This window comes from Oncorhynchus nerka, linkage group LG15 (assembly GCF_034236695.1).
Source record: "Oncorhynchus nerka isolate Pitt River linkage group LG15, Oner_Uvic_2.0, whole genome shotgun sequence".
In the NCBI taxonomy this organism is placed as follows: Eukaryota; Metazoa; Chordata; class Actinopteri; order Salmoniformes; family Salmonidae; genus Oncorhynchus; species Oncorhynchus nerka.
The window spans coordinates 28,561,456-28,586,432 of NC_088410.1; the positions used below are offsets into that span (position 1 = coordinate 28,561,456).

The window sequence follows — 24,977 nt, forward strand, 5'->3', positions numbered from 1 at the left end:
CCAGGACCCAGTTGCACAGGGCGGAGTCGAGACCCAGGGTCTCGAGCTTGATGACGAGTTTGGAGGGTACTATGGTGTTAAATGCTGAGCTGTAGTCGATGAACAGCATTCTCACATAGGTATTCCTCTTGTCCAGATGGGTTAGGGCAGTGTGCAGTGTGATTGCGTCGTCTGTGGACCTATTGGGGCGGTAAGCAAATTGGAGTGGGTCTAGGGTGTCAGGTAGGGTGGAGGTGATATGGTCCGTGAATAGTCTCTCAAAGTACTTCATGATGACGGAAGTGAGTGCTACGGGGCGGTAGTCATTTAGCTCAGTTACCTTAGCTTTCTTGGGAACAGGAACAATGGTGGCCCTCTTGAAGCATGCGGGAACAGCAGACTGGGATAAGGATTGATTGAATATGTCCGTAAACACACCAGCCAGCTGGTCTGCGCATGCTCTGAGGACGTGGCTGGGGATGCCGTCTGGGCCTGCAGCCTTGCGAGGGTTAACCTGTTTAAATGTTTTACTCACGTTGGCTGCAGTGAAGGAGAGCCTGCAGGTTTTAGTAGCGGGCTGTGTCAGTGGCACTGTATTGTCCTCAAAGCGGGCAAAGAAGTTGTTTAGTTTGTCTGGGAGCAAGACATCGTGGTCAGCGACGGGGCTGGTTTTTCATTTGTAGTCCGTGATTGACTGTAGACCCTGCCACATACCTCTCATGTCTGAGCCGTTGAATTGCGACTCTACTTCGCCTCTATACTGACGCTTAGCTTGTTTGATTGCCTTGCGGAAGGAATAGTTACACTGTTTGTATTCGGTCATGTTTCCGGTCACCTTGCCCTGATTAAAAGCAGTGGTTCGAGCTTTCATTTTTGTGCAAATGCTGCCATCAATACACAGTTTCTGGTTGGGGAATGTTTTAATAGACGCTCTGGGTACAACATCACCGATGCACTTGCTAATAAACTCGCTCACTGAATCAGCGTATTCATCAATGTTGTTGTTCGACGCTATGCGGAACAAATCCCAGTCCACGTGATCGAAGCAATCTTGAAGGGTGGAATCCGATTGGTCGGACCAGCGTTGAACAGACCTGAGCACGGCTGCTTCCTGTTTTAGTTTCTGTACCTTCCTGATGCCTTTACTGTACTGTATTACATAGAACAACAATTATGGCCATCGGCCCACCTATACCAGTACATTGATACGGTCTAATATTTCTATGGTATGTTACCTTTTTGATGTAGAAGATGATGAAGTACTTGATGGTGCAGATGGCGGGCAGCAGGGGGCAGTAGAACGTCCCAATCCAGCAGATGGTCTGGCCATACACAATCCCCAGGACGTTCTGGGGATGGCAAACTCCTGCTGGCCCCACCACTTGGCCAGGCCACAGTCACAGTAGTCCACTATGAGTCTGGGGGAGGGGGAGAGGGAGAGAACTGTCAGAAGAGGAGATGAGAGAAGAGGAGAGAAGAGAAAAGATGACTTACTTCCTAGGGAACTCCACAAAGACAGTGACGGCACAGATGATGATGAAATCAAAGATCATGAGTTTGTACATCTCCTGGCCCACGCGAGACTCCCAACACTATAGGCAGAGGTAGAATTATATGAGATCATAGTAACGTCCAATATCAATATGTACAGTACCAGTCAAAAGTTTGGACACACCTACTCATTCCAGGGATTTTCACTATATTGTAGAATAATAGTGAAGACATCAAAACTATGAAATAACACATATGGAATCATGTAGTGACCAAAAAGTGTTAAACAATTCAAAATATATTTTAGATTTGAGTTTCTTCAAAAGTAGCCAGCCTTTGCCTTGATGACAGCTTTGCACACTCTTGGCATTCTCTCAACCAGCTGGATGAATAAATTGTTGCATTCCAGGTGACTACCTCCAGCTTCAAGAGGTAGTCACCTGGAATGCATTTCAATTAACAGGTGTGCCTTCTTAAAAGTTCATTTGTGGAATTTCTTTCCTTCTTAATGCATTTGAGCCAATCAGTTGTGTTGTGACAAGATAGGGGTGGTATACAGAATATATCCCTATTTGATAAAAGACCAAGTACATATTATGGCAAGAACAGCTCAAATAAGCAAAGATAAATGACAGTACATCATTACTTTAAGTCATGAAGGCCAGTCAATATGGAATATTTCAAGAACTTTGAGCGTTTCTTCAAGTGCAGTCGCAAAAACCATCAAGCGCTATGATGAAACTGACTCGCATGAGGACTGCCACAGGAAAGGAAGACCCAGAGTTACCTCTGCTGCAGAGGATACGTTCATTAGAGTTACCAGCATCAGAAATTGCAGCCCTAAGAAATGTTTCACAGAGTTCAAGTAACAGACACCTCCAGGCTGTGTAAGGGCTATTTGACCAAGGAGAGTGATGGAGTGCTGCATCAGATGACCTGGCCTCCACAATCACCCGACCTCAACCCAATTGAGATAGCTTGGAATGAGTTGGACCGCAGCGTGAAGGAAAAGCAGCCAACAAGTGCTCAGCATATGTGGGAACTCCTTCAAGACTGTTGGAAAAGCATTCCAGGTGAAGCTGATTGAGATAATGCCAAGAAAGTGCAAAGCTGTCATCAAGGCAAAGGGTGGCTACTTTAAATAATCTAAAATCTAAAATGTATTTAACACTTTTTTGGTTACTACATGATTCCATATGTATTATTTCATAGTTTTGATATCTTCACTATTATTCTACAATGTAGAAAATAGTACAAATAAAGAATATCGACGGTAACCTTTGACCTCCACTCACCGGGTAGAGGATGTGGTTGTACCCACAGACACAGTTGCCTTCCTGGCAAGAGGTGATCTGACCCCAGAGGGAGACGAGAAGCACACAGATACTGGTCAGGCGCATGAACACACACCTGTGGAAAGATTATGACATTACAAAGAAATTACATTGGTGTTAAAATGCAAAAATCTATTCATCAATACCAGGGTGCTACATCAGTATGCAAACTGGAATCGGTGTGAAACATCAAGAGCATCATTCATTGATTTTCACAGAAGAAAGTGCTTGGTTGCCAGGGTTGGGGTAAATGTCATATCAATTCAGGAAGTAAACTGAAAAATGTAATGACTGAATAGAAATAAAACAACCCCAGCCCTGTTGTTTACCTCATGAGAGTGAAGCGGATCTCAAAGGCGGGGGAGTAGTCTTCAAATTGGATGATGAGGGAGAAGATGAGGGGGGTGATGAAGTTGGCCAGGGTGATGACGATGGAAGGCAGATACTCATAGATCAGGTCCAGGATGAAGTTCACCTGTTATGACAACGCATGTTTGAAGTAAAACAGAAAAGGCACATGCCATTAGGTATACAGTACTGAGGAAGAGAGCATTCATTTCAATAGAACAGCCATTGTGCTCATCCCTCAACCTTTGAAATTGTTGAACGTGTCAGTGTCATTCTGTGTTGATGTTTGTGTTTTTTTGTAAAATAGATAAACGTTTTAAAAAAACCACAACCATTGTGCTCCCGAGTGGCCAGTGGTCTAAGGCGCTGCATCTCAGTGCTACAAGGCGTCACTACAGACCCTAGTTCGATCCTGGGCTGTATCACAACCGACCGTGATTGGGAGTCCCATAGGACGGTGCACAATTGGCCCAGCATCGTCTGGGTTAGGCCGTCATTGTAAATAGGAATTTGCTCTTAACTGACTTGCGTAGATAAAAATAAAATAAAAAATTGTGCTAAACCAGGAGTGTCAAACTATTTTTTCCCCGTGTGCCGCATTCGGTCTCGTCAATGCTCCCTGACTGTCTAGTTTTCATTTATTTCGATTACTTTTAGGATGCTGGAAAGAGTGAAGACACTATAAATGTAAGTCCATTATCAATTCTACAGTTTAGATTTGGTTTTAGTCATTTCAATGGCGATTAATATCATTTTTTACTCAGACCACCCGTGTGCCGCATGTTTGACACACCTGTGCTAAACTTAGACATATGTATCAGATCTAAAAATAACCATGTGTCTATTGACCAGCTACCTACAGAGTCCATAAGGAGAGGCTGAGGACATCAGGGACAGCAAGCTGTGCTGAGGAGACTCCAGACCTGTCTCTGACTGACTATCCTCCCTGGCTGTGACCAAGATGCTCCTCCTCCAGTCACGCTTCAACTCCCTTCATGTTGATCATTGATTTACATTTGTGCTGCTGCAATTCATCTTTAAGCTTCCATAGTACACATCAAATGAAACTAAACTGAACTAACATTGCTGTTTAAAGGTTTATAACCCTGGTTCGAATCCAGGTTGTATCACATTTGGCCGTAATTGGGAGTCCCATAGGGCGGCGCACAATTGGCCCAGCGTCGTCCAGGTTTGGCCGGGGTAGGCCGTCATTGTAAATAAGAATATGTTCTTAACTGACTTGCCTAGTTACCTTAGTCATCTGTGCTTTCTGGGAGAAGTTGGTGGCTATGTAGATGGAGTAGAAACAGGCAGCCAGTACCGCGATCACAAACAGATTCAGGATCAGTCGGATCACGTAGATCCTACACTTCTCCTTCCGTGTCCTGTCTGCTATCTTCTGCTTGATGCGCTCCTCTTCCAGATCAGTCTGTTGACATAGAAAGGACAGAGGAATGAATATAGGATCTCCATTATATGCAGTTATAAGCACTTATACTGTATATATTAATAAACCAAATAAACACAGCTTCTTCTGAAAGGAGTTGTTGAAAAGCGAGTGGTAAACAGAAGTGAACCAATACAGTTATTTTACATTGTATGGCTGTAACTGGAATGTGTGAACTGAGGAATTCAATTCACTTTGTCAATAGTGTTGAATCACATTTCTCCCTGTTGTTTTGAGTCAACCTATAATATCGACTGACTACTGACACCTCACCTTCAGTTCATAAAGAAGACTGCTCCTCTTGAGCCTGGCTGCGCTGTCGTTGACGATACAGAAGTCCCAGCCGGCAAAGATCTTGTTGCAGAAGCTCTGGAAGCGATCCTCGTCCTGCACCAGTTTACGCTTGAAGCCAGTCGCAGACCTTTGAGGAACGACGAGAAATGCCGATTTGGAAATGGCTAAAAAACTTAAGTATTTCTATAACAGTATATGACTTGCATGACCGTGAAAAACAATTGAACAGCGTGTGCATGTTTGAGAAGATTCCTTTTGAGGAGCGTTTTATCCAAAATACGTGTATAATTGACAAGTCTGAATACAGTAAGATAGGGCACTTTTTTACCTTTTGACTATCCATATGAGACTGAGGAAGAGGTAGGCTATGGTGACCAGCAGGTAGGCCAGAGGCAGGTTGTAGGTGAACTTAGGGAAGTGAATGGTCTCTACCTTGTAGTAACCATAGAAGAGGTAGGTCTGCTCCAGAAAGCCCTTTAAGATGTGAAACAAACAAGGGAGTCATTCTCAGTCCCAGAACATCATCTACAGTGCTATGCAGGCGTACAATGAGTGACTGAATTAAATGAATAAGAGGGCGTGGTATATGAGGAGGGTAGTCTGTACCGCCCCTGAGAGGAGGTCTGTGATGTGCTGGTGGAAAACCACCAGGCCACGGCGAGAGGTGCTGGGGTAGTTACTGCACTCGAAGCCTGTGGTTCACAACAGAAGCAACAATATAATATTGGTAAGACATCTATCTAGAAGTCCATTAACAATGAATTTAATATATCTATATATATATATATATATATATCATAGATGAGATTAACAATACAACATTCATAATCTAATGTAAAGATGACTGATGCTCTTGATGTCGCAGAACAGCTACATGCCCCATATCTCTCCTCTCTAACTGAACCTTCATGACAACATGGTTGAATGTGGTGTTAATCTCTTACTGACCTACAGTTTACATAAATACTATAGAATTAATGTACAGCAGTGGAGGCTGCTGAGGGGAGGACGGCTCATAATAATAGCTGGAACTGAGCGAATGGAATAGCACCAAACAATGGAAACCATGTATTTGATACCATTACACACATTCTGCTCAAGCCATTGCCACAAGCCTGTCCTCCCCAATTAAAGTGCCACCAACCTCCTGTGATGTACATGTCACTGCCAAAATAAAGGAAACACTTTAGCAAATGAGGGATGCGAAGTCTATTGAAAGCAGGTGCTTCCACACAGGTGTGGTTCCTGAGTTAATTCAGTAATTAACATCCCATCGTGCTTAGAGTCATGTATAAAAATGCTTATTATTTTTGCTACCATGGCTAGAAGAAGTGACTTTGACGGACGGGTCTCAAAGGAGCATAGGCAGTTTTAAAGGGCCTGTGCGTTTCCTTTATCTTGACAGTTACATGTATAATATTGTCTACTTTACTCTATAACACGTAAAGGCCTGTGTTACCATCTACGTGGTTGAAGGTGGTGTTCCCTGAGGCATGGTGATGCTGGGCAGCATGACGAAGCCGAACATGAGCAGGAACATGATGAAGTTGAGCAGCACCAGGAAACGCAGGAAGGAGAAGTAGGACAGGATCCCTGTGCCAAACATCCCTGTGATGGGACACAGAGAAGGGAAAGGATGAGTGATTTAGATACCATCCCGGATCTCAAAGAGATCAACATCAACGCACTCATATCTTTCAATGCTTCCAACAGAAGACACACAAGTGAGCAAGAGAACTTTTAATTGCCCAATTTTTATCAGCGATATTACATAATCTCTGTGGAAACTCTGCCTTTGTCCCTCACAAATCCAATTTTGAGCTTTGTTTGTGTAACTAAGCCTTTGACATAAATCATGTCAATAGAAGTCAATTGGAGTAACAGGTTGTTTTGTCACTGGCAACCATTCTCTTACCCTCAATGACATGGATGTCTCCCCTCCAGAGCTCCAGGTTGCTGAGCATCTCAAACCCATCCTCCGTTAGCCTCCTCAGGGTCCGTCTGGTGCCCTGTCTCCACTGGCTCCAACTGCTCAGATCCTTGGCCTGCTCCAAACGCTGGTCCCTGTCAGATGATCAATCAGTCAATATATTAAGCAATCAATCAGTAAGTCAATGTTAACATACTAAGCTTTTTTCAAGAATACTAACATCACACCAGAATCCACCAAGAGAGCTTCGACAAAGAGACCCAATGAACCATGAACATAACCATATCTAGCCCCAATCGTTATGCTCATGAAATTGTAGCCTACTTGTAGTGAATGGTGTGCTCTGTTATTGGCCTAAGGCCTAAGAATTGCCATATCTTCACTAATCCAGTAATGTCTCAAATTGATATGAGAAAATGAAACACTGCCTGCAGAGCAATAACTATGCACTGCTGACCCCTACAGTGAGTGAAGGCAATGAAGGCAGATAACCAATTACTTCCAACACAGTAAGACTCATAAAAAAACATAAAAATCTCTGACGTCCTGTAACATATACAGTTACATAGTATACAAATGTTATTACACAGTGCAACCCTTTTCATATTATCATTACAATACAACATTTTACACCAGTATAACACTGCATGAAGACATATTAGAGATCTGACTTGTCTCTGCCTTTCTCCGCCATAGGTTTGGGCAGTTCCCTGACTGGTCTCTGTAGGGTCTGAGTCCTGTGTTTCTCCTCATGCTGCCTGGCCAATGTGGTCTGTCCCCATTTCCCACTGCTGGAGGAGCCCAGCCTGGTCCGTGAGCTGTCACGGCGCTTGGTACTACCCGAGCCGGAGGGCTTTCTGCGGTACAGCAGAGACTGGTAGCTGGGGAGCTGGTCCAGTAGTGGGTTACGTGGTGCTCCCAGACGGTCATTGTGGAACACTGTCAGAGAGAAATACAGTAAATAAATAAATAAAATAAAAATGTTTTGGGGAAGAGGCTGGGGGTTAAAGTTCATAAAGTGAGAGTAAAATGTGGGGTATAAAGAGCAGTACTTGAATCCAATACACTTTATTGATATCATACTGTTGAACTCACAAAACTATTTGGCTGTGAATGCACAGGAAGTGGTGTAGCCATACAGTCATTGCAACAGACAGGTACATTTGAAAAAACTACAACAACCACACCTCAATAATTACATCTATCAAAACTTATTTTATTTTACCTTTATTTAACTAGGCAAGTCAGTTAAGAACAAATTCTTATTTTCAATGGCGGCCTAGGAACAGTGGGTTAACTGCCTGTTCAGGGGCTTATATCTTCATCAACCAAGTTACTGTTCCTATTTAATGTCATCAAAGAGTAAGGGAAGTTTTCTTTCAATAACAACGGTTTCAGCTAAAAAGTGAGATAGCTACCGTTAGCTAGCTAACGTTGGCTGGGTAGCTTTAGCATTAGGAAAGTTTACCTGCCATGTCTAGCTAGATAACTGGCTACATTTACTAACTTACTTGCTGAGAAGGTCCATATGAAATTGAGTTTGCTTAGTTACCTGAGTCTCTCTCCATTTTCAGTTGTCCTCGTGCACTTTTAATACCAAAGAAAGTTTAATGAACAACTTTGTTAGCTAACTAGCGTAGCTAGCTGACGTTGGCTGTCAGTCAGCAGAAGGAAAACAAAGCCGCATTCCCTTTCCAGAATCCTTAAACGACGCAACTCTGGAGGCTAGATGTATTACATTTACATTACATTTAAGTCATTTAGCAGACGCTCTTATCCAGAGCGACTTACAAATTGGTGCGTTCACCTTAAGACATCCAGTGGAACAGCCACTTTACAATAGTGCATCTAAATCTTTTAAGGGGGGAGGGGGTGAGAAGGATTACTTTATCCTATCCTAGGTATTCCTGAAAGAGGTGGGGTTTCAGGTGTCTCCGGAAGGTGGTGATTGACTCCGCTGTCCTGGCGTCGTGAGGGAGTTTGTTCCACCATTGGGGGGCCAGAGCAGCGAACAGTTTTGACTGGGCTGCGCGATATGTATAAATACTAGATCGGCATAGCATGCTTTCCCACAATTATACACAACAATCGTGCTTATTTAATTTTGGATAAAATTAAATACTGACAAACGACCCGACCAACAATTTGATGTTTATTTGTATAGCTAGTTAGCTAGCTTTTATATTTATATAACAACATTTGTCGCGCTCTACTGTCCTCAAATGCCACCACCATAAACATTTTAAATGATGGAGCATCAATAAGTATTAACGCTTAAAATGGGGTTATATGATTTGAATATGAAATAATAAAAATGTCCAACTAACAATTTAATGGTTTATTATGCTGTTATTCACAGAATTCAACATTTTGTTTGACATTGTGTTTTAAATAGAGAGTCAGAAGACGAAAGTGAATCATTATGGCTCTTTATTGCAATTCCCTATCCTATTGCACATTCGCAATAACACAGTTGAGCCCTTGGCCGTCCCATATCATATTATGACAATTAATTTTCTCGTCCTATGGGAATCATTTGGAAATACCTGTCATTATGCCAACCATAGCAGCCTATTAGATTTGCATACGGCATTTAGAACAACCGGACTTTTACCTTTTTTTCAAGTGCACAGTTCCGGGTAGTCTGACAGACACACAGTGATGAAGTTCAACAAAGGTATATCTCTCAGAGCTGCACTCTAGCTACCACAGTTGGCACTTCAAACCTGGATTATAAGGAAAAGGGGAGGCATCCTCGGACTGCAAAACCTGTTCAAGCAGCCAGCAGATTTCCCTGAATAAGCAGCACGTTAACCAGGTAATTACACACTGGATTTATTATTTTAAACAATTGTTTGATACAATAGTTTTAAATTGTTACTGTATCTAACAGCAATGTATACTATTATTATTTGGAACATGGTTATATTTCTCTTAATTTGACAACACAAAGATTCACTGTCACATATAACTTCTGTGTTTTCCCCACAATAAACTACCATGTCAACATATTTGTTAGTCGGATCTCTTTCCAGACTTTGTTGCTCGGGAATTTGTTACTTCTACTTTGCCTAGTTTACTGCCATAGGGCAGCACTGAAGCACAGACCATGGCAAAACAGAAACCATATCCCTGTGTTAATAAATAATGATATACACAGGGATAGGACAGGGGAGTTAAATAACTTACTGAAGACAGCCATTCCATCCAAAACATGTGATGTGTATTAGATAGCACAGCTTTATTTGTGAAAGGAAGATGGGAATAGCATCGAGGTATGGGCTCAGAAGTCTTGTATTTGCCCCTTCTTTATACCCAAGGGGGTCTTGTTGCTAGTGGCACGTTTGTCTCGTTTCCAGTTCTCATTTTATGTAATGGCAAGCTCATTCTCACTAATTGTTTTACTGAGAATACAGTAGGAGGACCTTTCAGACCTCCAGGGGACTAAAGAGGAGAGGGACAGACAGAAATCCCCGCCGGGTTAACCACTATAGAGGAAGATCAAGCCAAGGATCCATATGTCACACTACAACAACACTGGAGGATATAACAACCCTGGCTATCATGACAGTGACACCCTGGAGATAGATAGGAGGTATGTGTGTCAACTTGTACGATTGTGTTGTTTGGATGTTTGTTATAATTCTGCTTTAACTGGGTACATGGGTAGAGGGCCTGAATGAGTAGAGGGCCTGAATGGGTACAGGGCCTGAATGGGTAGAGTGCCTGAGTGAAATGTTGACGGACAGCTCTTAAACATTTTTTGGGGAGAGTGCACAAATAACACAAATATGAGAAGTGAAGTAAAACATAATGGTCCAGTATTAGAAAATAATTCTGAGAGGATCTTTTGTTCTGTATATTGAAATGTAAACCATCACTGTGCTTGGTCACATCATCTCTAATCTCTCAATTGGTGTCAGATTTTTTATAATGCCAGTGCCATCACATATCGTAGCAGGAAGCTATGGTATTTCTTATAAGAGACTCACTTTATAGCGCCTCAGAAAAAAAAACATTATTGTCTATGACAAATGTCATATGTCTATAATAATATTGTAGCATGATTCTTAGAACACCATCAGCAACCTTATGAGTGTAATGATTAAGGCGTTGGACTGACTGATGCAGGGTTTATACAACAACACACCAGTAATGTTATGCTCTGTCCTTCTCTCCAAAGTCCTTCTAGGAAATCCCAATCCCGTCACAGTAAGCCCCATGGTAACCCCTACCCCAGGGATGATGGAGCCGGGGGTGAGAGGGGGAGGTCTGATCTTCAGCAGCTCCCAGGAGGGGTCCAGTCCAGCTACGACGATGCCCAGGAGAGAGTGCCCTGGGGCGGGTGGCAGGAGGGGAGCTGGAGGGGCAGAGACAGCATTCCCATGGGTCTCCTTCCTCCCCGGTCGGAGAGCCCACGATGGCAGCAGCATGACCTCAGTAAGTCTATGTTTGATTTAATTGATTAATTAGACAATAGAAACAAGTAATGTACAGCCACACACCGATGTAATGGCAGTACACACGTTTTCTGATGGGAGATTGTATTGTAAACAGATCAGAGAAATATGATCTCTTGTGCTGTAGTAAGGTTAGTCTCTCCTCCAAGATTTGGTTCCGGGTTCTGAGAGAATAGTATGGCCATGATTTTGTTGTAATGGCAGCTTGGTCGCATAGACTAGACGTACCATAGTAAATATATATCTGTGACACTCAAATTAGTATAATATGTTACGTTTGGTATGCTTACATAAGTCCAGTATAAAGGAAGTTTGAGATTGTTTCGGAGCCAACATCTTGTGATACAACTTCCTCCACGTTCATGCTTTATCATAATTCATATGTGCTCCACTAAAAAAAAAATATAAATAGCTTTTGTAGCCTACAGCTTTCCTGGGATTTCACCAGAAGAGGAATCGCCTATTGCAGAGAGGCTTGTTATAGCCTGTTACGCACCGGAACAGCTGGAAAAGAGAGGCTAGTGATGTGTAGCTGAAGTAAGAAGCTAAATATTAGCTAGATATTGGGCCATGCATTAGCTAACTATTAGAGCTATAGAGCATTAGCTAACTAATTAGAGCTAAATATTTACCTGTCAAAGTCCGTTACAAGTTTATGAAATGGCAAATCTGCAGTACGTTCCTCCAGGTTGTGCACTGTGATTCACGGGCACGCAAAGTGCCATTATTGATTAGGCATAGGACTACGTTTTTAGACAAAATCACTCACTAACATGCTGGAGACGCACAAAGAACTTTTCAAAGATGGCTACGGTGAAATACAAGACTTCACAGCAAAAGTCAGAGTGCAAGAAGGAACCAAGCCTATCTTTCACAAACCATATCCGGTTCCCTATGCTCTTAAGGAAGCAGTAGAGAAGGAACAGGAACACCTACAGAAGAATAACATAATCACGAAAGTAGCGAGGAGCAACTGGGCCGCTCCGATTGTTGTAGTCCCAAAGAAAGACAAGACCGTCAGAATGTGAGGTGACTACAAGGTCACAGTAAATCGCTGCATACTACCAGAGGAATATCCACTACCAAACGCTGAAGATCTGTTTGCCACTCTAGCTGGTGGGAAGGTTTTCAGTAAGCTGGACCTGGCATTCGCTTATCAGCAACTGAAGCTGGATCCGGAGTCAGAACAGTATCTGACCATCAATACACACAAGGGGCTATTCAGATTCAATTGCTTGGCCTATGGAATCTCGACAGCTCCAGCGATATTCCAACACACAATGGATCAGATCTTGGACGGTATAGACCATGTTGTGTGCTTCATGGACGACATCCTCGTGTCAGCACCAACCATTGGAGAGCACCTTGTAGTCCTGGACAAAGTGATGTCAAGACTGGAGAAATATGGAGTGAGAATGAAACGCAGCAAGTGTGAGTTCCTCCAGGACTCAGTGGAGTATCTCGGATACAAGATTGATGCACAAGGCCTGCACCCAACCAACAGCAAGGTGGAAGCAATCGTAAACGCACCAGCACCCACAAATATCTCAGAGCTGAGGTCATTTTTGGGGCTCCTGAACTATTACGGAAAGTTTGTGGCAAACTTGTCCACATTGTTGCATCCGCTTCACCAACTGCTGCAGGCCGATACAAAGTGGAATTGGTCCCCACAATGCGAAGAAGCATTCAAGACTTGCAAACAGCGTCTGCTAAAGAGCAAGTGGCTTGCCCACTATAACACAGAGATGAAGCTGAGACTTGCGTGTGATGCATCTCCATACGGAGTAGGAGCCGTCATCTCACATGTTCTACCGTCAGGTGAAGAACACCCTATCGCATTTGCATCACAGACTCTGTCACCAAGTGAGAAAAATTATGCTCAAATTGAGAAGGAAGCCCTGAGCATAATATTCGGAGTGAAGAAGTTTCACAAATACCTCTACGGAAGGAAGTTCCAACTGCTGACAGATCACAAGCCTCTGTTGGCCATCCTTGGACCAAAATCAGCTATACCAACCCTTGCTGCACTTCGAATGCAACGTTGGGCTCTGATATTGTTAGCCTACGACTACGAGATTGAGTACAGACGATCCAGTGATCACGCAAATGCCGATGCACTATCAAGACTACCATGCAATAGTGACTCTGACAGTGAAGATGATAGAGCAGTCTTCCAGATCTCTCTCATTGATGAACTGCCCATATCTGCTTCTGACATAGCAGAGGAAACAAGGAAAGACCCAGTGCTTTCCAAAGTCTTGGACTTAACATTAGGCGGTTGGCCAACCTTCGTAAATGACGATAACCTTCGTCCATTCATCGACAAGACCAGTTGTCCACTGATCAAGGGTGTGTTCTGTGGGGATCAAGGGTGGTGGTACCTCACAAATTCCAGAGGAGACTGCTATCTGACCTGCATGAGGGACATCCAGGGATCACTCGAATGAAAGCACTCGCTCGCAGTTATCTGTGGTGGCCTGGACTGGATCAGGACATTCAACAGCATGTAGGCCACTGCTCACCTTGTGAAGCTGTTCGCAACAAGCCTGCTGCTGCACCTCTTCATCCATGGTCCTGGGCTGCTACACCTTGGGAACGCATCCATGTGGATTACGCCGAAATTGACAAGCAACATTTCCTTGTTGTCGTTGATGTCCATTCCAAGTGGATGGAAGTGTTCCCTACTTAACTGACCACAGCTGAGAAGACCATCAATCTTCTCAGACACCTGTTTGCATCCTTTGGACTAGTCAAGGAGCTTGTATCGGACAATGGCCCTCCGTTCACGTCAAACGATTTTGAAATGTTTCTCAAGAACAATGGAGTAAGGCACATCCTGTCACCACCTTACCATCCGGCATCAAACGGAGCAGCGGAGAGAGCCGTGCAAACCTTTAAGAAGGCCTGGACTAGACTCGAGGTTCAGTCTGTGCCCACCACACACAGTAACGGAATGTACACCAGCTGAACTGTTTCTGAAACGTCAACCACGTACCCGCCTGACATTGTTGAAACCAGACTTGTCAAGCACTGTGGCAAAGCACCAGCTACAGCAGAAGAAAGCTCATGACAGACACTCAAAGACTGTCAGAGAATTCAAAGAGGAAGAGAGGGTGATGGTACGTGATTTCAGACACCCCAAGTGCCTGTGGAACTCAGGTGTGATCTTGCAACACAGAGGACCTTTGATCATCGCCAGGTCAAATTGGTCATCGCCAGGTCAACGTTCATGTGGATCATCTGCTACGGTCCAACGCCCCAGCAGAGACATGCCGAGAGAACAAGAACAATAACGACCCCCAGGACTATTCTCCTGACTGTGGACGTACGGGAGAGACAGAGCCTGACCTTCCACCCGAACCTGGCCCGCCACAGGAAGCCCAGGAGGAGCGGAGATATCCGATTCGACAGCGAAGGGCACCTCAAAAGCTTGACCTGTGAGTTGAGCTGGTTAAGGAGGTAACGGACAGTAAAACAAACACTTTAATATGTCCTAGATAAAAGGAAAGAAAAAGGACATTACCTGGGTTAGTTATTAGGACACAAACTCCATCTTCGGGGCAGAATGATCCCCTGGATTTGTGCTGGGCTCTGAAAAGTCTGTTTCAACCCAGTAGTTGAAAAATGTTTAAGAATGCATTGTTCAGATATTGCATTAGTAGTTACCTAACATATTTACCTTGTTCTCTGGGAGGTAAACACTATGGGGGAGGAGTGTAGTATCCGGGATCTACATCTGTTTATATTAGTTACTGTGCTGTTACTAAGCAGTAATGCATTACGGCAGTGTTACATTACGGCACTGGGGTGCCGGGAACTGTAGAGCACGAGGGGTTTGGACTAAACGAAAACTAACTGTACTCCCGTCTCCTGCCTGGTCATTTCTCCACAACACAAATATTACACCTAATAGCCTATTCAGGGAAAGAAACAGGCTTGCTTTGACTAATTGCTGAAAGTAAAACAGGCCTACAGCACAGAAAATCAATTTCGGGTAAAATTGAAGAGAGAAAGTGTGTTGGTGTGATTGATCAAGTTTGGCCTTTAATGATTATAACATTGTTGCACTGGTGCATAGCAAATAGTTGTACAGGACATAGCCTAGATGAGCAGAGTGAAAAATAAGACACAAAGGAATTGACAACCATTACAAAAATGGAAATCACTTGCAAACCAGTTGAGCAACGAGGCAATGAGATGCTGTAAAATATGTGCAGGCTCTGAGTTTGTTGTTCAATTGCTACATTTAAATACGAGTTACTATATTATTTTTCATTTGGCCTAGATGTACATTGAAGTATTATTTGCAGTTGTCACTATGACAATGAACACACCCTGAAAGCACTGGTCTGAACCAGTATCTGTGCGTTAGACCTCGTGAATGGTCTGAAACAGTATCTGTGCGTTAGACCTCGTGAACGGTCTGAACCAGTATCTGTGCTTATGACCTCGTGAATGGTCTGAACCAGTATCTGTGCTTATGACCTCGTGAATGGTCTTGTGTTACCACCTTATTAATAGGCAGTGTGCAGTAGAATGCGTTGATCAGTTGATTGACAGGTGCAGGACAATACTTGATAAACTTTCATCTAGTGTGGATGCTCACCAACGTTTTATAGTTATGTAGACTATAGTTTATCGTTATAGTTATTGGCTTTGTGGAGGCCCTAATCTCATACACAACACAATTCACGTAATTATCACAACATAACTACTAGTAGCTCTATCTAACGTTTGAGAACTTGAATTAAATACATATACAATTACACTTACACTTGTTTACTTGACTCTTATACTCTACAAATTGACTCCTTCAAATAATTTACTCTAGCAAATGTGCCACGTGCACGCTGCACTAGGTAAGTAAAGCAGAAATCGAATACATCACTTCCGTTGTTTGGCTGTGCCCATAGCAACGTTCGAAAATTAGGTGGATGCAATTAATGAATCTAGTGTTCGTTCTCCATGATGTTCAGATCACAGCGGGTACCAGATCGACCAGGCAACGCATTATGACACAACGCCTCCTGTACGACTTCCATCTGCAACTTCAGGTGCTGTTCAAACCACTTCTAAAGCACATACAGTAGATTACTCTCTATTTACTTCCTTACTTTACTTCTTTAGCTTTCAGTTGGTCCCTTTGATCATAAGAACCTTTGAGGTTAGTTGTTGCACTATCCTTGCTACAGGCAGTTAGATTTGGGTATGTCATTTTAGGCGAAAATTGGAAAAAAAGGGTCAGATCCTTAAGATGATGATTTGACGATCCAATGTCTAATTAAACATTACCCAAAGGTAAACAGGCAGCACAAGGAAGTTGGCAGAAAAATACTATCCCGGGAAACTACGGTGCTAACAGTTTACAGGGCTGTATTGATTAGGGCAAAACGTAGCAAAACATTTTTCAACGAAACATTACAATGAGCATTTATTTTTGGACAAGTCCAGGTAGTCCCTCCCTGTTTCAGTCTGTTTTCTTCCATTTGTTGCCTAATGAACACAATCCAGGTAATACGGTCTAATCACGAGGACTGATGATTAGGTGTTTGCTATGGTCATCCCCATAGCCAACTCCTCGTTTGGCCGCCTTCCAGTTCTCTGCTGCCAGTGACTGGAACAAATTGCAAAAATCACTGAAGCTGGAGTCTTATATCTCCCTCACTAACTTTAAGCATCAGCTGTCAGAGCAGCTTACCGATCATTGCACCTGTACACAGCCCATCTGTAAATAGCCCACCCAACTACCCCAGTACCCCAGTACCTCTACTTGCACATTCATCTTCTTTCATTGTCAGCTAGTCATGCTACTGCATTTGGCAAAAGGATGTGAAACATAGTACAGTCTTAGAAAAAAATATGCTATCTAGAACCTAAAAGGGTTATTTGGCTGTCCCCATAGGAGAACCCTTTGCATATAGGAGAACCCTTTGGATTCAGGTTCTACATGGAACCCAATGGGTTCTACCTGCAACCTAAAATGGTTCTACCTGGAACCAAGAAGGGTTCTGCTATGGGCACAACCTTTTGGAAACCTTTTTTTAACCACCTCTATTTCATTTGGTTTAATCAAAGTTGATCATCAGCGGCTAATGCTTATTTACACATTGTAAATATTGACTCACAACACACCCATGCAATGTGATTGGGGGTCTCATCCTTTCAAGCCACCCAAAACCACTTCCCTGTGCAATCAAGGACCGTGTCAGTGCGTGAACCAATAAACCATGATATATTGTAAGTTGTGTGTGCATGCCGTTCTTTGTAAGTTCACTTGTTTGCACTGGAATTATGGGAATGAATTGTGTTTGCCAAGTCAATGGGTGGACATGATCTGAAATGAATAAATAGGATGTGTAGTGCTTTCTATAAGCTTAACATATTATATATCCTCAGTATTGTTAGTGCTGATAGTAAGCCTATGATGGATGACTTTCTATTCGTTCAACACACGTTATTAGGCTCATAATTCCCCAGTAATAGCTAGGCTGTCAGCTGTGTTTAATTAGATGTCCTCGTGTCTCCCAGGTCATGTTTCGATGAGGTTCAGGGGGTCGAGGAAGATGAGTCTATTCCCTGTAGGAGAGGCTGCTCTGGGCAATCTGGGCCTTTCTGAGGACGACATCAGGAATGAGATGGAAAATGGTGAGGGTTGAAGAAGGGAGAGCCTAGGGCACAGCCATAGAAATTCAATTACTAGAATTGCATTCCTATGGGCACAACAACCGGTGAGAATGCCTGTCCATTCTCCTTGTAGAAATATGATGTTTCTCTTTTCAATCGGTTCAGGACAATGTTATCCATTGAAGTCATATTCTGGATACACTCACTGATTGATGTATAAGACGTTTCCTACTATATAATGACTTTATAGCTCAATCCTAACCCTACCTCACTTCTTATCCTAAATCACAATGACAAACTCATATATTATACATTATATTATGTATTATTATATTGTAATTTTTTGTATTATATTACAGCTCTGATTTTAAAGGCATACTATGAATAATAACCTCACAGATCTGTCTTATCATGTCTTTGTCCAACAGAGGAACAGAACTTGGTCCAAGAGCTGGTTGCTATGTCAACGAGGGACAGAATCAAGGCCATCCGAGACCTCCCTATGAGCTTTGATGACAAGAAACACATCAGGTACAGTTGAAGTGGGAAGTTTACATACACTTAGGTTGGACTCATTAAAACTCGTTTTTCAACCACTCCACAAATTTCTTGTTAGCAAACTATAGTTTTGGCAAGTCGGTTAGGACATCTACTTTGTGCATGACACAAGTCATTTTTCCAACAAATGTTTACAAACAGATTATTTCACTTATAATTCACTGTATCACAATTCCAGTGGGTCAGAAGTTTACATACACTAAGTTGACTATGCCATTAAACAGTGTGGAAAATTCCAGAAAATTATGTTGTGGCTTTAGAAGCTTCTGATAGGCTAATTGACATCATTTGAATCAATTGGAGGTGGACCTATGGATGTATTTCAAGGCCTACCTTCAAACTCAGTGCATCTTTGCTTGACATCATGGGAAAATCAAAATAAATCAGCCAAGACCTCAGAAAAACAATTGTAGGCCTCCATGAGTCTGGTTCATCCTTGGAGCAATTTCCAAACTCCTTAAGGTACCACGTTCATCTGTACAAACAATAGTACGCAAGTATAAACACCATGGGACCATGCAGCCATCATACCGCTCAGGAAGGAGACGCGTTCTGTCCCCTAGAGATTAACATACTTTGGTGCGAAAAGTGCAAATCAATCCCAGAACAACAGCAAAAGACCTTGTGAAGATGCTGGAGGAAACAGGTATAAAACTATCTATATCCACAGTAAAACGAGTCCTATATCGACATAACCTGAAAGGTCGGTCAGCAAGGAAGAAGACACTGCTCCAAACTCGCCATAAAAAAGCCAGACGACGGTTTGCAACTGCACATGGGGACAAGGATCTTACTTTTTGGAGCAATGTCCTCTGGTCTGATGAAACAAAAATAGAACTGTTTGGCCATAATGACCATCGTTATGTTTGGAGTTAAAAGGGGTAGGTTTGCAAGCCGAAGAACACCATCCCAACCGTGAAGCATGGGGGTGGCAGCATCATGTTGTGGGGGTGCTTGGCTGCAGGAGGGTCTGGTGCACTTCACAAAATAGATGACATCATGAGGATGGATATTTATGTGGGTATATTGAAGCAACATCTCAAGACATCAGTCAGGAAGATAAAGCTTGGTCGCAAATGGGTCTTTCAAATGGACCCCAAGCATACTTTCAAAGTTGTGGCAAAATGGCTTAAGGACAACAAAGTTAAGGTATTGGAGTGGCCATCTCAAAGCCCTGACCTCAATCCTATAGAAAATGCGTTGGCAGAACTGAAAAAGCGTGTGCGAGCAAGGAGGCCTACAAACCTGACTTAGTTACACCAGCTCTGTCAGGAGGAATGTGCCAGAATTCACCCAACTTATTGTGGGAAGCTTGTGGAAGGCTATCCAAAATGTTTGACCCAAGTTAAACAATTTCAAGGCAATGCTACCAAATACTAATTGAGTGTATGTAAACTTCTGACCCAATGGGAATGTGATACATTTACATCATTTAAGTCATTTAGCAGACGCTCTTATCCAGAGCGACTTACAAATTGGTGCTTTCACCTTATGACATCCAGTGGAACAGCCACTTTACAATAGTGCATCTAGGTCTTTTAAGGGGGGGGGGAGAAGGATTACTTTATCCTATCCTAGGTATTCCTTAAAGAGGTGGGGTTTCAGGTGTCTCCGGAAGGTGGTGATTGACTCCGCTGTCCTGGCGTCGTGAGGGAGTTTGTTCCACCATTGGGGATGAAAGAAATCATATCTGAAATGAATAATTCTCTCTACAATTATTATTTCACATTCTTAAAATAAAGTGGTGATCCTAACTGACATAAAACAGGGAATTCTTACTAGGATTAAATGCCAGGAATTGTGAAAACTGAGTTTAAATGTATTTGGCTGAGTTGTATGTAAACTTCCGACTTCAACTGTATAGTTGTCATGTCACCGTCATAGGTCAAAAAGTGCCTGTTTTCTTTCAGTTTTACTATGGAAAGTTTAACTTATTACCAGGGGTAGTAAAATAAGTACTATGTACAAGGGTAGGTTGGACATCGAGTGTGCAGTTATGTAGGCTTGCGATGTGAGATCATTGGGGAGAATAGTCACACACACAGACACACAGACACACACACACCTTCTTGCGGTATGCAGGTAAGGAAGAAGTGTTTAGCATAAGCGCATCGCATCGGCCAAGTCCAAAGTTTACAGCCACACAGCCAGCCAAGAGCACTGTGCAACTTTTGACAGGTCATATATTTTTATGAAGAGATAACGCTGTGATGTGCGTATGTTATTATCATATGCTACATAACTGTATCAGACTGTAATCTTTATGTTTGTTTGATCTCATATCTCCTAGGGGTCAAGTGTTGGCGTTGAAATCATTCAAAAAGTCCCGGCAACTGAACTGCTTTGCAGACTGCTCAAAGACTGTCTCACTGGTAAGCAGTTTGACTCTCTGACATCTTTGTGTCTCTCTGTGTGTCCTCCTGGCCTTATGCCCAACTTTACTTCCTGTGTGTCCTTGTCCTATTAGACTATGGCAAAGTGCAACGCTTCCTGTGGTTGGCTATCACTAAATCATTATGCCTTTTATGAGCAATACAATTTGCCAGAGTGACATTCTGTCTCTGCATTCAGCGACACTTGAACATTGGCAAAAGCAGAAACAGACTGCCACCATGCAGGCCATACAATAACTTTCTACTTACATTAAACATTATTACTATTCCATCATCCACATCCTCTATTGACAATTACACCTATTCTGTGACATCTGTGCTATGAAATCTATGACAGTGCATTTGTGACATACAAGACCTCACCACTGTTCTCAGACCAGTCTTCCCCCTCAGGCGTTCCGCAGGTGCGGTGCTAACATGACTTTAGCCAAGCAGACCCTGGAACTGTGGCGGGGTACCATGAAGGAGGTCGGGGGTAAATTTGGCACGGGGGTCCTCTCCTACTTCAAGTTCCTAAAATGGCTGCTGATGTTCAACATCTTCTCCTTCCTGGTCAACTTTGGTTTCATCACCATCCCCCAGCTCATCTATCACCCCACGCCAGACATCCCCGCTGGGGTCAGCTTCAAAGGGCTAGAGATACTGACCGGAGCGGTTTGTTGTTGTTAACTATTCACGCTACTTCTGGTCGAGGCTTTTGAGTGAATCATTCCATAGCAGCATACGCTACGAATCTGATCAACATATTTGTTATACGACACCCCGTACTGTAAAGTCAGCATACAGTGAACAGTTACTGTGTGGTAAAAATGTTTTATTTTGATGTATACATTTTCCCCACAGGGTTATTTCAGCCACACAATGATGTATTATGGCGGCTACAGTAATAAAACACAAGGGACAGGGGGCCGGTCTGAGTACAACATGCAGCTGGCCTACTTCTTCACCATAGCAGCCTACATGGTGTTGTGTGGAGCCGCCCTCATCTACAGGTCAGTATGGGATGAGACTGCACAGGGATCATGTAACAGTAACATTGTATTGACCACTATTAACTCTGCTTTGGACTGTCATTTATGTCATGCATGGTTTGGTTTCCATGTGCTTCTCCATCGGTTTCAAGTGCCAGTAAATCATTTATCAAAGCCAGTTGATCTCACATGTATGATGTCAATCAAATCCACAATGCCATGACATTCACATCATACCTTTATATATTTATTGAACCTTTTCTTCATGTTGTAATAGTGCAGTAAAGGGACCCCTGTTCTCTCTCTTTCTCTCTGTCTCTCTCAATTCGATTCAAGGGGCTTTATTGGCATGGGAAACATATGTTAACATTGCCAAAGCAAGTGAAGTAGATAATATACAAAAGTGAAATAAACAATAAAAATGAACAGTAAACATTACACTCACAGAAGTTCCAAAAGAATAAAGACATTACAAATGTCATATATATATATATATATATATATATATATATAGTTTTGTAATGATATGCAAATTGTTAAAGTACAAAAGGGAAAATAAATAAAAATAATAATAAATAAAATATGGGTTGTATTTACAAGTGTACGAGTTTGCTGTTAATTATAATGCAGACTATTTCCCCAAGGTTGCTGTTGACACATAGTTATTGGGGTCAAATTTGTCTCCACTTTTGTGGATTGGGGTGATCAGTCTCTCTCTCGGTCTCTCTGTCTCTCTGTCTTTGTCTGTCCGTCTCTTTCTGTACATCTCTCTCTCTCTCTCTCTCTCTCTCTCTCAATTCAATTCCAATTCAAGGGCTTTATTGGCATGGGAAGCACATGTTAACATTGCCAAAGCAAGTGAAATAGATAAGAAACAAAACTGAATTAAACAATACAATTTTTTATTTACATTTTTATTTTTTTATTTAACCTTTATTTAACCAGGCAGGCTAGTTGGTTATGATATCGTTTAGGACCTTGAGCGTGGCTGAGGTGCAGCCATGACCAGCTCTGAAACCAGATTGCATAGCTGAGAAGGTACGAGATTCGAAATGGTCGGTAATCTGTTTGTTAACTTGGCTTTCAAAGACCTTAGAGAGGCAGGGTAGAATAGATATAGGTCTGTAGCAGTTTGGGTCTAGAGTGTCTCCCCCTTTGAAGAGGGGGATGACCGCGGCAGCTTTCCAATCTATGGGAATCTCAGACGATATGAAAGAGAGGTTGAACAGGCTAGTAATAGGGGTTCCAATTTTAGAAAGAGAGGGTCCAGATTGTCTAGCCCAGTTGATTTGTAGGGGTCCAGATTTTGCAACTCTTTCAGAACATCAGCTATCTGGATTTGGGTGAAGGAGAAGTGGGGGAGGTTTGGACGAGTTGCTGTGGGCAGTGCAGGGCTGTTGACCGGGGTAGGAGTAGCCAGGTGGAAAGCATAGCCAGCCATAGAAAAATGCTTATTGAAATTCTCAGTTATAGTGGATTTATTGGTAGTGACAGTGTTTCCTATCCTCATGCAGTGGGAAGCTGGGAGGAGGTGCTCTTGTTCTCCATGGACTTTACAGTGCCCCAGAACTGTTTTGAGTTTGTACTACAGGATGCACATTTCTGTTTGAAAAAGCTAGCCTTAGCTTTCCTAACTGCCTGTGTATATTGGTTCCTAAGTTCCCTAAAAAGTTGCATATCACGGGGGTTATTCGATGCTAATGCAGAACGCCACAGGATGTTTTTGTGCTGGTCAAGGGCATACAGGTCTGGAGTGAACCAAGGGCTATATCTATTCCTAGTTCTACATTTTTTGAATGGACTATGTTTATTTAAGATGGTGAGAAAGACACTTTTAAAGAATAACCAGGCATCCTCTACTGACAGGATGAGGTCAATGTCATTCCAGGATACCCCGGCCAGGTCAATTAGAAAGGCCTGTTCGCAGAAGTGTTTTAGGGAACGTTTGACAGTGATGAGCGGTGGTCGTTTGACCGCAGACCCATTACGGATGCAGGCAATGAGGCAGTGATTGCTGAGATCTTGGTTGAAAACAGCAGAGGTGTATTGTCACCAAAGCCCCATATACTACCCACCATTGCGACCTGTACGCTCTCGTTGGCTGGCCCTCGCTTCATACTCGTCGCCAAACCCACTGGCTCCATGTCATCTACAAGACCCTGCTAGGTAAAGTCCGCCCTTATCTCAGCTCGCTGGTCACCATAGCATCTCCCACCTGTAGCACACGCTCCAGCAGGTATATCTCTCTAGTCACCCCCAAAACCAATTCTTTCTTTGGCCGCCTCTCCTTCCAGTTCTCTGCTGCCAATGACTGGAACGAACTTCAAAAATCTCTGAAACTGGAAACACTTATCTCCCTCACTAGCTTTAAGCACCAACTGTCAGAGCATCTTACAGATTACTGCACCTGTACATAGCCCACCTATAATTTAGCCCAAACAACTACCTCTTTCCAACTGTATTTAATTTATTTATTTATTTTGCTCCTTTGCACCCCACTATTTTTATTTCTACTTTGCACATTCTTCCATTGCAAAACTACCATTCCAGTGTTTTATTGTGCTATATTGTATTTACTTTGCCACCATGGCCTTTTTTGCCTTTACCTCCCTTCTCACCTCATTTGCTCACATTGTATATAGACTTGTTTATACTGTATTATTGACTGTATGTTTGTTTTACTCCATGTGTAACTCTGTGTCGTTGTATCTGTCGAACTGCTTTGCTTTATCTTGGCCAGGTCGCAATTGTAAATGAGAACTTGCTCTCAACTTGCCTACCTGGTTAAATAAAGGTGAAATAAAAAATAAATAAATACATTTGGAGGGCGAGTTAGTTAGGATGATATCTATGAGGGTGCCCGTGTTTATGGATTTGGGGTTGTACCTGGTAGGTTCATTGATCATTTGTGTGAGATTGAGGGCATCAAGCTTAGATTGTGGGATGGCCGGGGTGTTAAGCATGTCCCAGTTTAGGTCACCTAGAAGCACGAGCTCAGAAGATAGATGGGGGGCAATCAATTCACATATGGTGTCCAGGGCATAGCTGGGGGCAGAGGGTGGTCTATAGCAAGTGGAAACGGTGAGAGACATGTTTCTGGAAAGGTTCATTTTTAGAAGTAGAAGCTTGAATTGTTTTGGCACAGACC

The 24,977-nt window shown here is 42.7% G+C and overlaps 2 protein-coding genes and 1 long non-coding RNA gene across 5 annotated transcripts in view; 2 read left to right on the forward strand and 1 right to left on the reverse strand.

Annotated features, from left to right (window-relative positions):
• LOC115142414 (BOS complex subunit NOMO1-like) overlaps positions 1 to 8,641 on the reverse strand; it is a 35,534-nt gene extending 26,893 nt beyond the window's left edge. The window contains 14 exon segments of the mRNA XM_029681843.2: positions 1,215 to 1,336; positions 1,339 to 1,397; positions 1,474 to 1,571; positions 2,766 to 2,880; positions 3,134 to 3,279; positions 4,405 to 4,581; positions 4,873 to 5,020; positions 5,222 to 5,367; positions 5,500 to 5,585; positions 6,353 to 6,391; positions 6,394 to 6,501; positions 6,809 to 6,957; positions 7,495 to 7,762; positions 8,376 to 8,641. Coding sequence (XP_029537703.2) covers positions 1,215 to 1,336; positions 1,339 to 1,397; positions 1,474 to 1,571; positions 2,766 to 2,880; positions 3,134 to 3,279; positions 4,405 to 4,581; positions 4,873 to 5,020; positions 5,222 to 5,367; positions 5,500 to 5,585; positions 6,353 to 6,391; positions 6,394 to 6,501; positions 6,809 to 6,957; positions 7,495 to 7,762; positions 8,376 to 8,391 — 1,677 coding nt within the window. The 5' untranslated portion in view covers positions 8,392 to 8,641.
• On the forward strand, positions 5,580 to 7,648 carry LOC135560165 (uncharacterized). The gene is made up of 3 exons (XR_010458732.1): positions 5,580 to 6,617; positions 6,838 to 6,999; positions 7,520 to 7,648. It is a non-coding gene; the product is annotated as an uncharacterized LOC135560165 (long non-coding RNA).
• Positions 8,642 to 9,463: 822 nt separating the features above from the next.
• The window catches only part of LOC115143539 (transmembrane channel-like protein 5), a 32,797-nt gene continuing 17,283 nt past the window's right edge, over positions 9,464 to 24,977 (forward strand). Inside the window, exons 1-9 of one of the 3 annotated variants that reach the window (XM_065001471.1) lie at positions 9,464 to 9,641; positions 10,233 to 10,418; positions 11,007 to 11,263; positions 16,260 to 16,337; positions 17,812 to 17,928; positions 18,336 to 18,438; positions 20,756 to 20,837; positions 21,252 to 21,512; positions 21,702 to 21,850. In XM_065001471.1, coding sequence (XP_064857543.1) covers positions 10,342 to 10,418; positions 11,007 to 11,263; positions 16,260 to 16,337; positions 17,812 to 17,928; positions 18,336 to 18,438; positions 20,756 to 20,837; positions 21,252 to 21,512; positions 21,702 to 21,850 — 1,124 coding nt within the window. In that variant the 5' untranslated portion in view covers positions 9,464 to 9,641; positions 10,233 to 10,341. The remainder of the gene's footprint in view (positions 9,642 to 10,232; positions 10,419 to 11,006; positions 11,264 to 16,259; positions 16,338 to 17,811; positions 17,929 to 18,335; positions 18,439 to 20,755; positions 20,838 to 21,251; positions 21,513 to 21,701; positions 21,851 to 24,977) is intronic. The other 2 variants (XM_065001470.1, XM_065001472.1) reach the window with 2 other exon arrangements.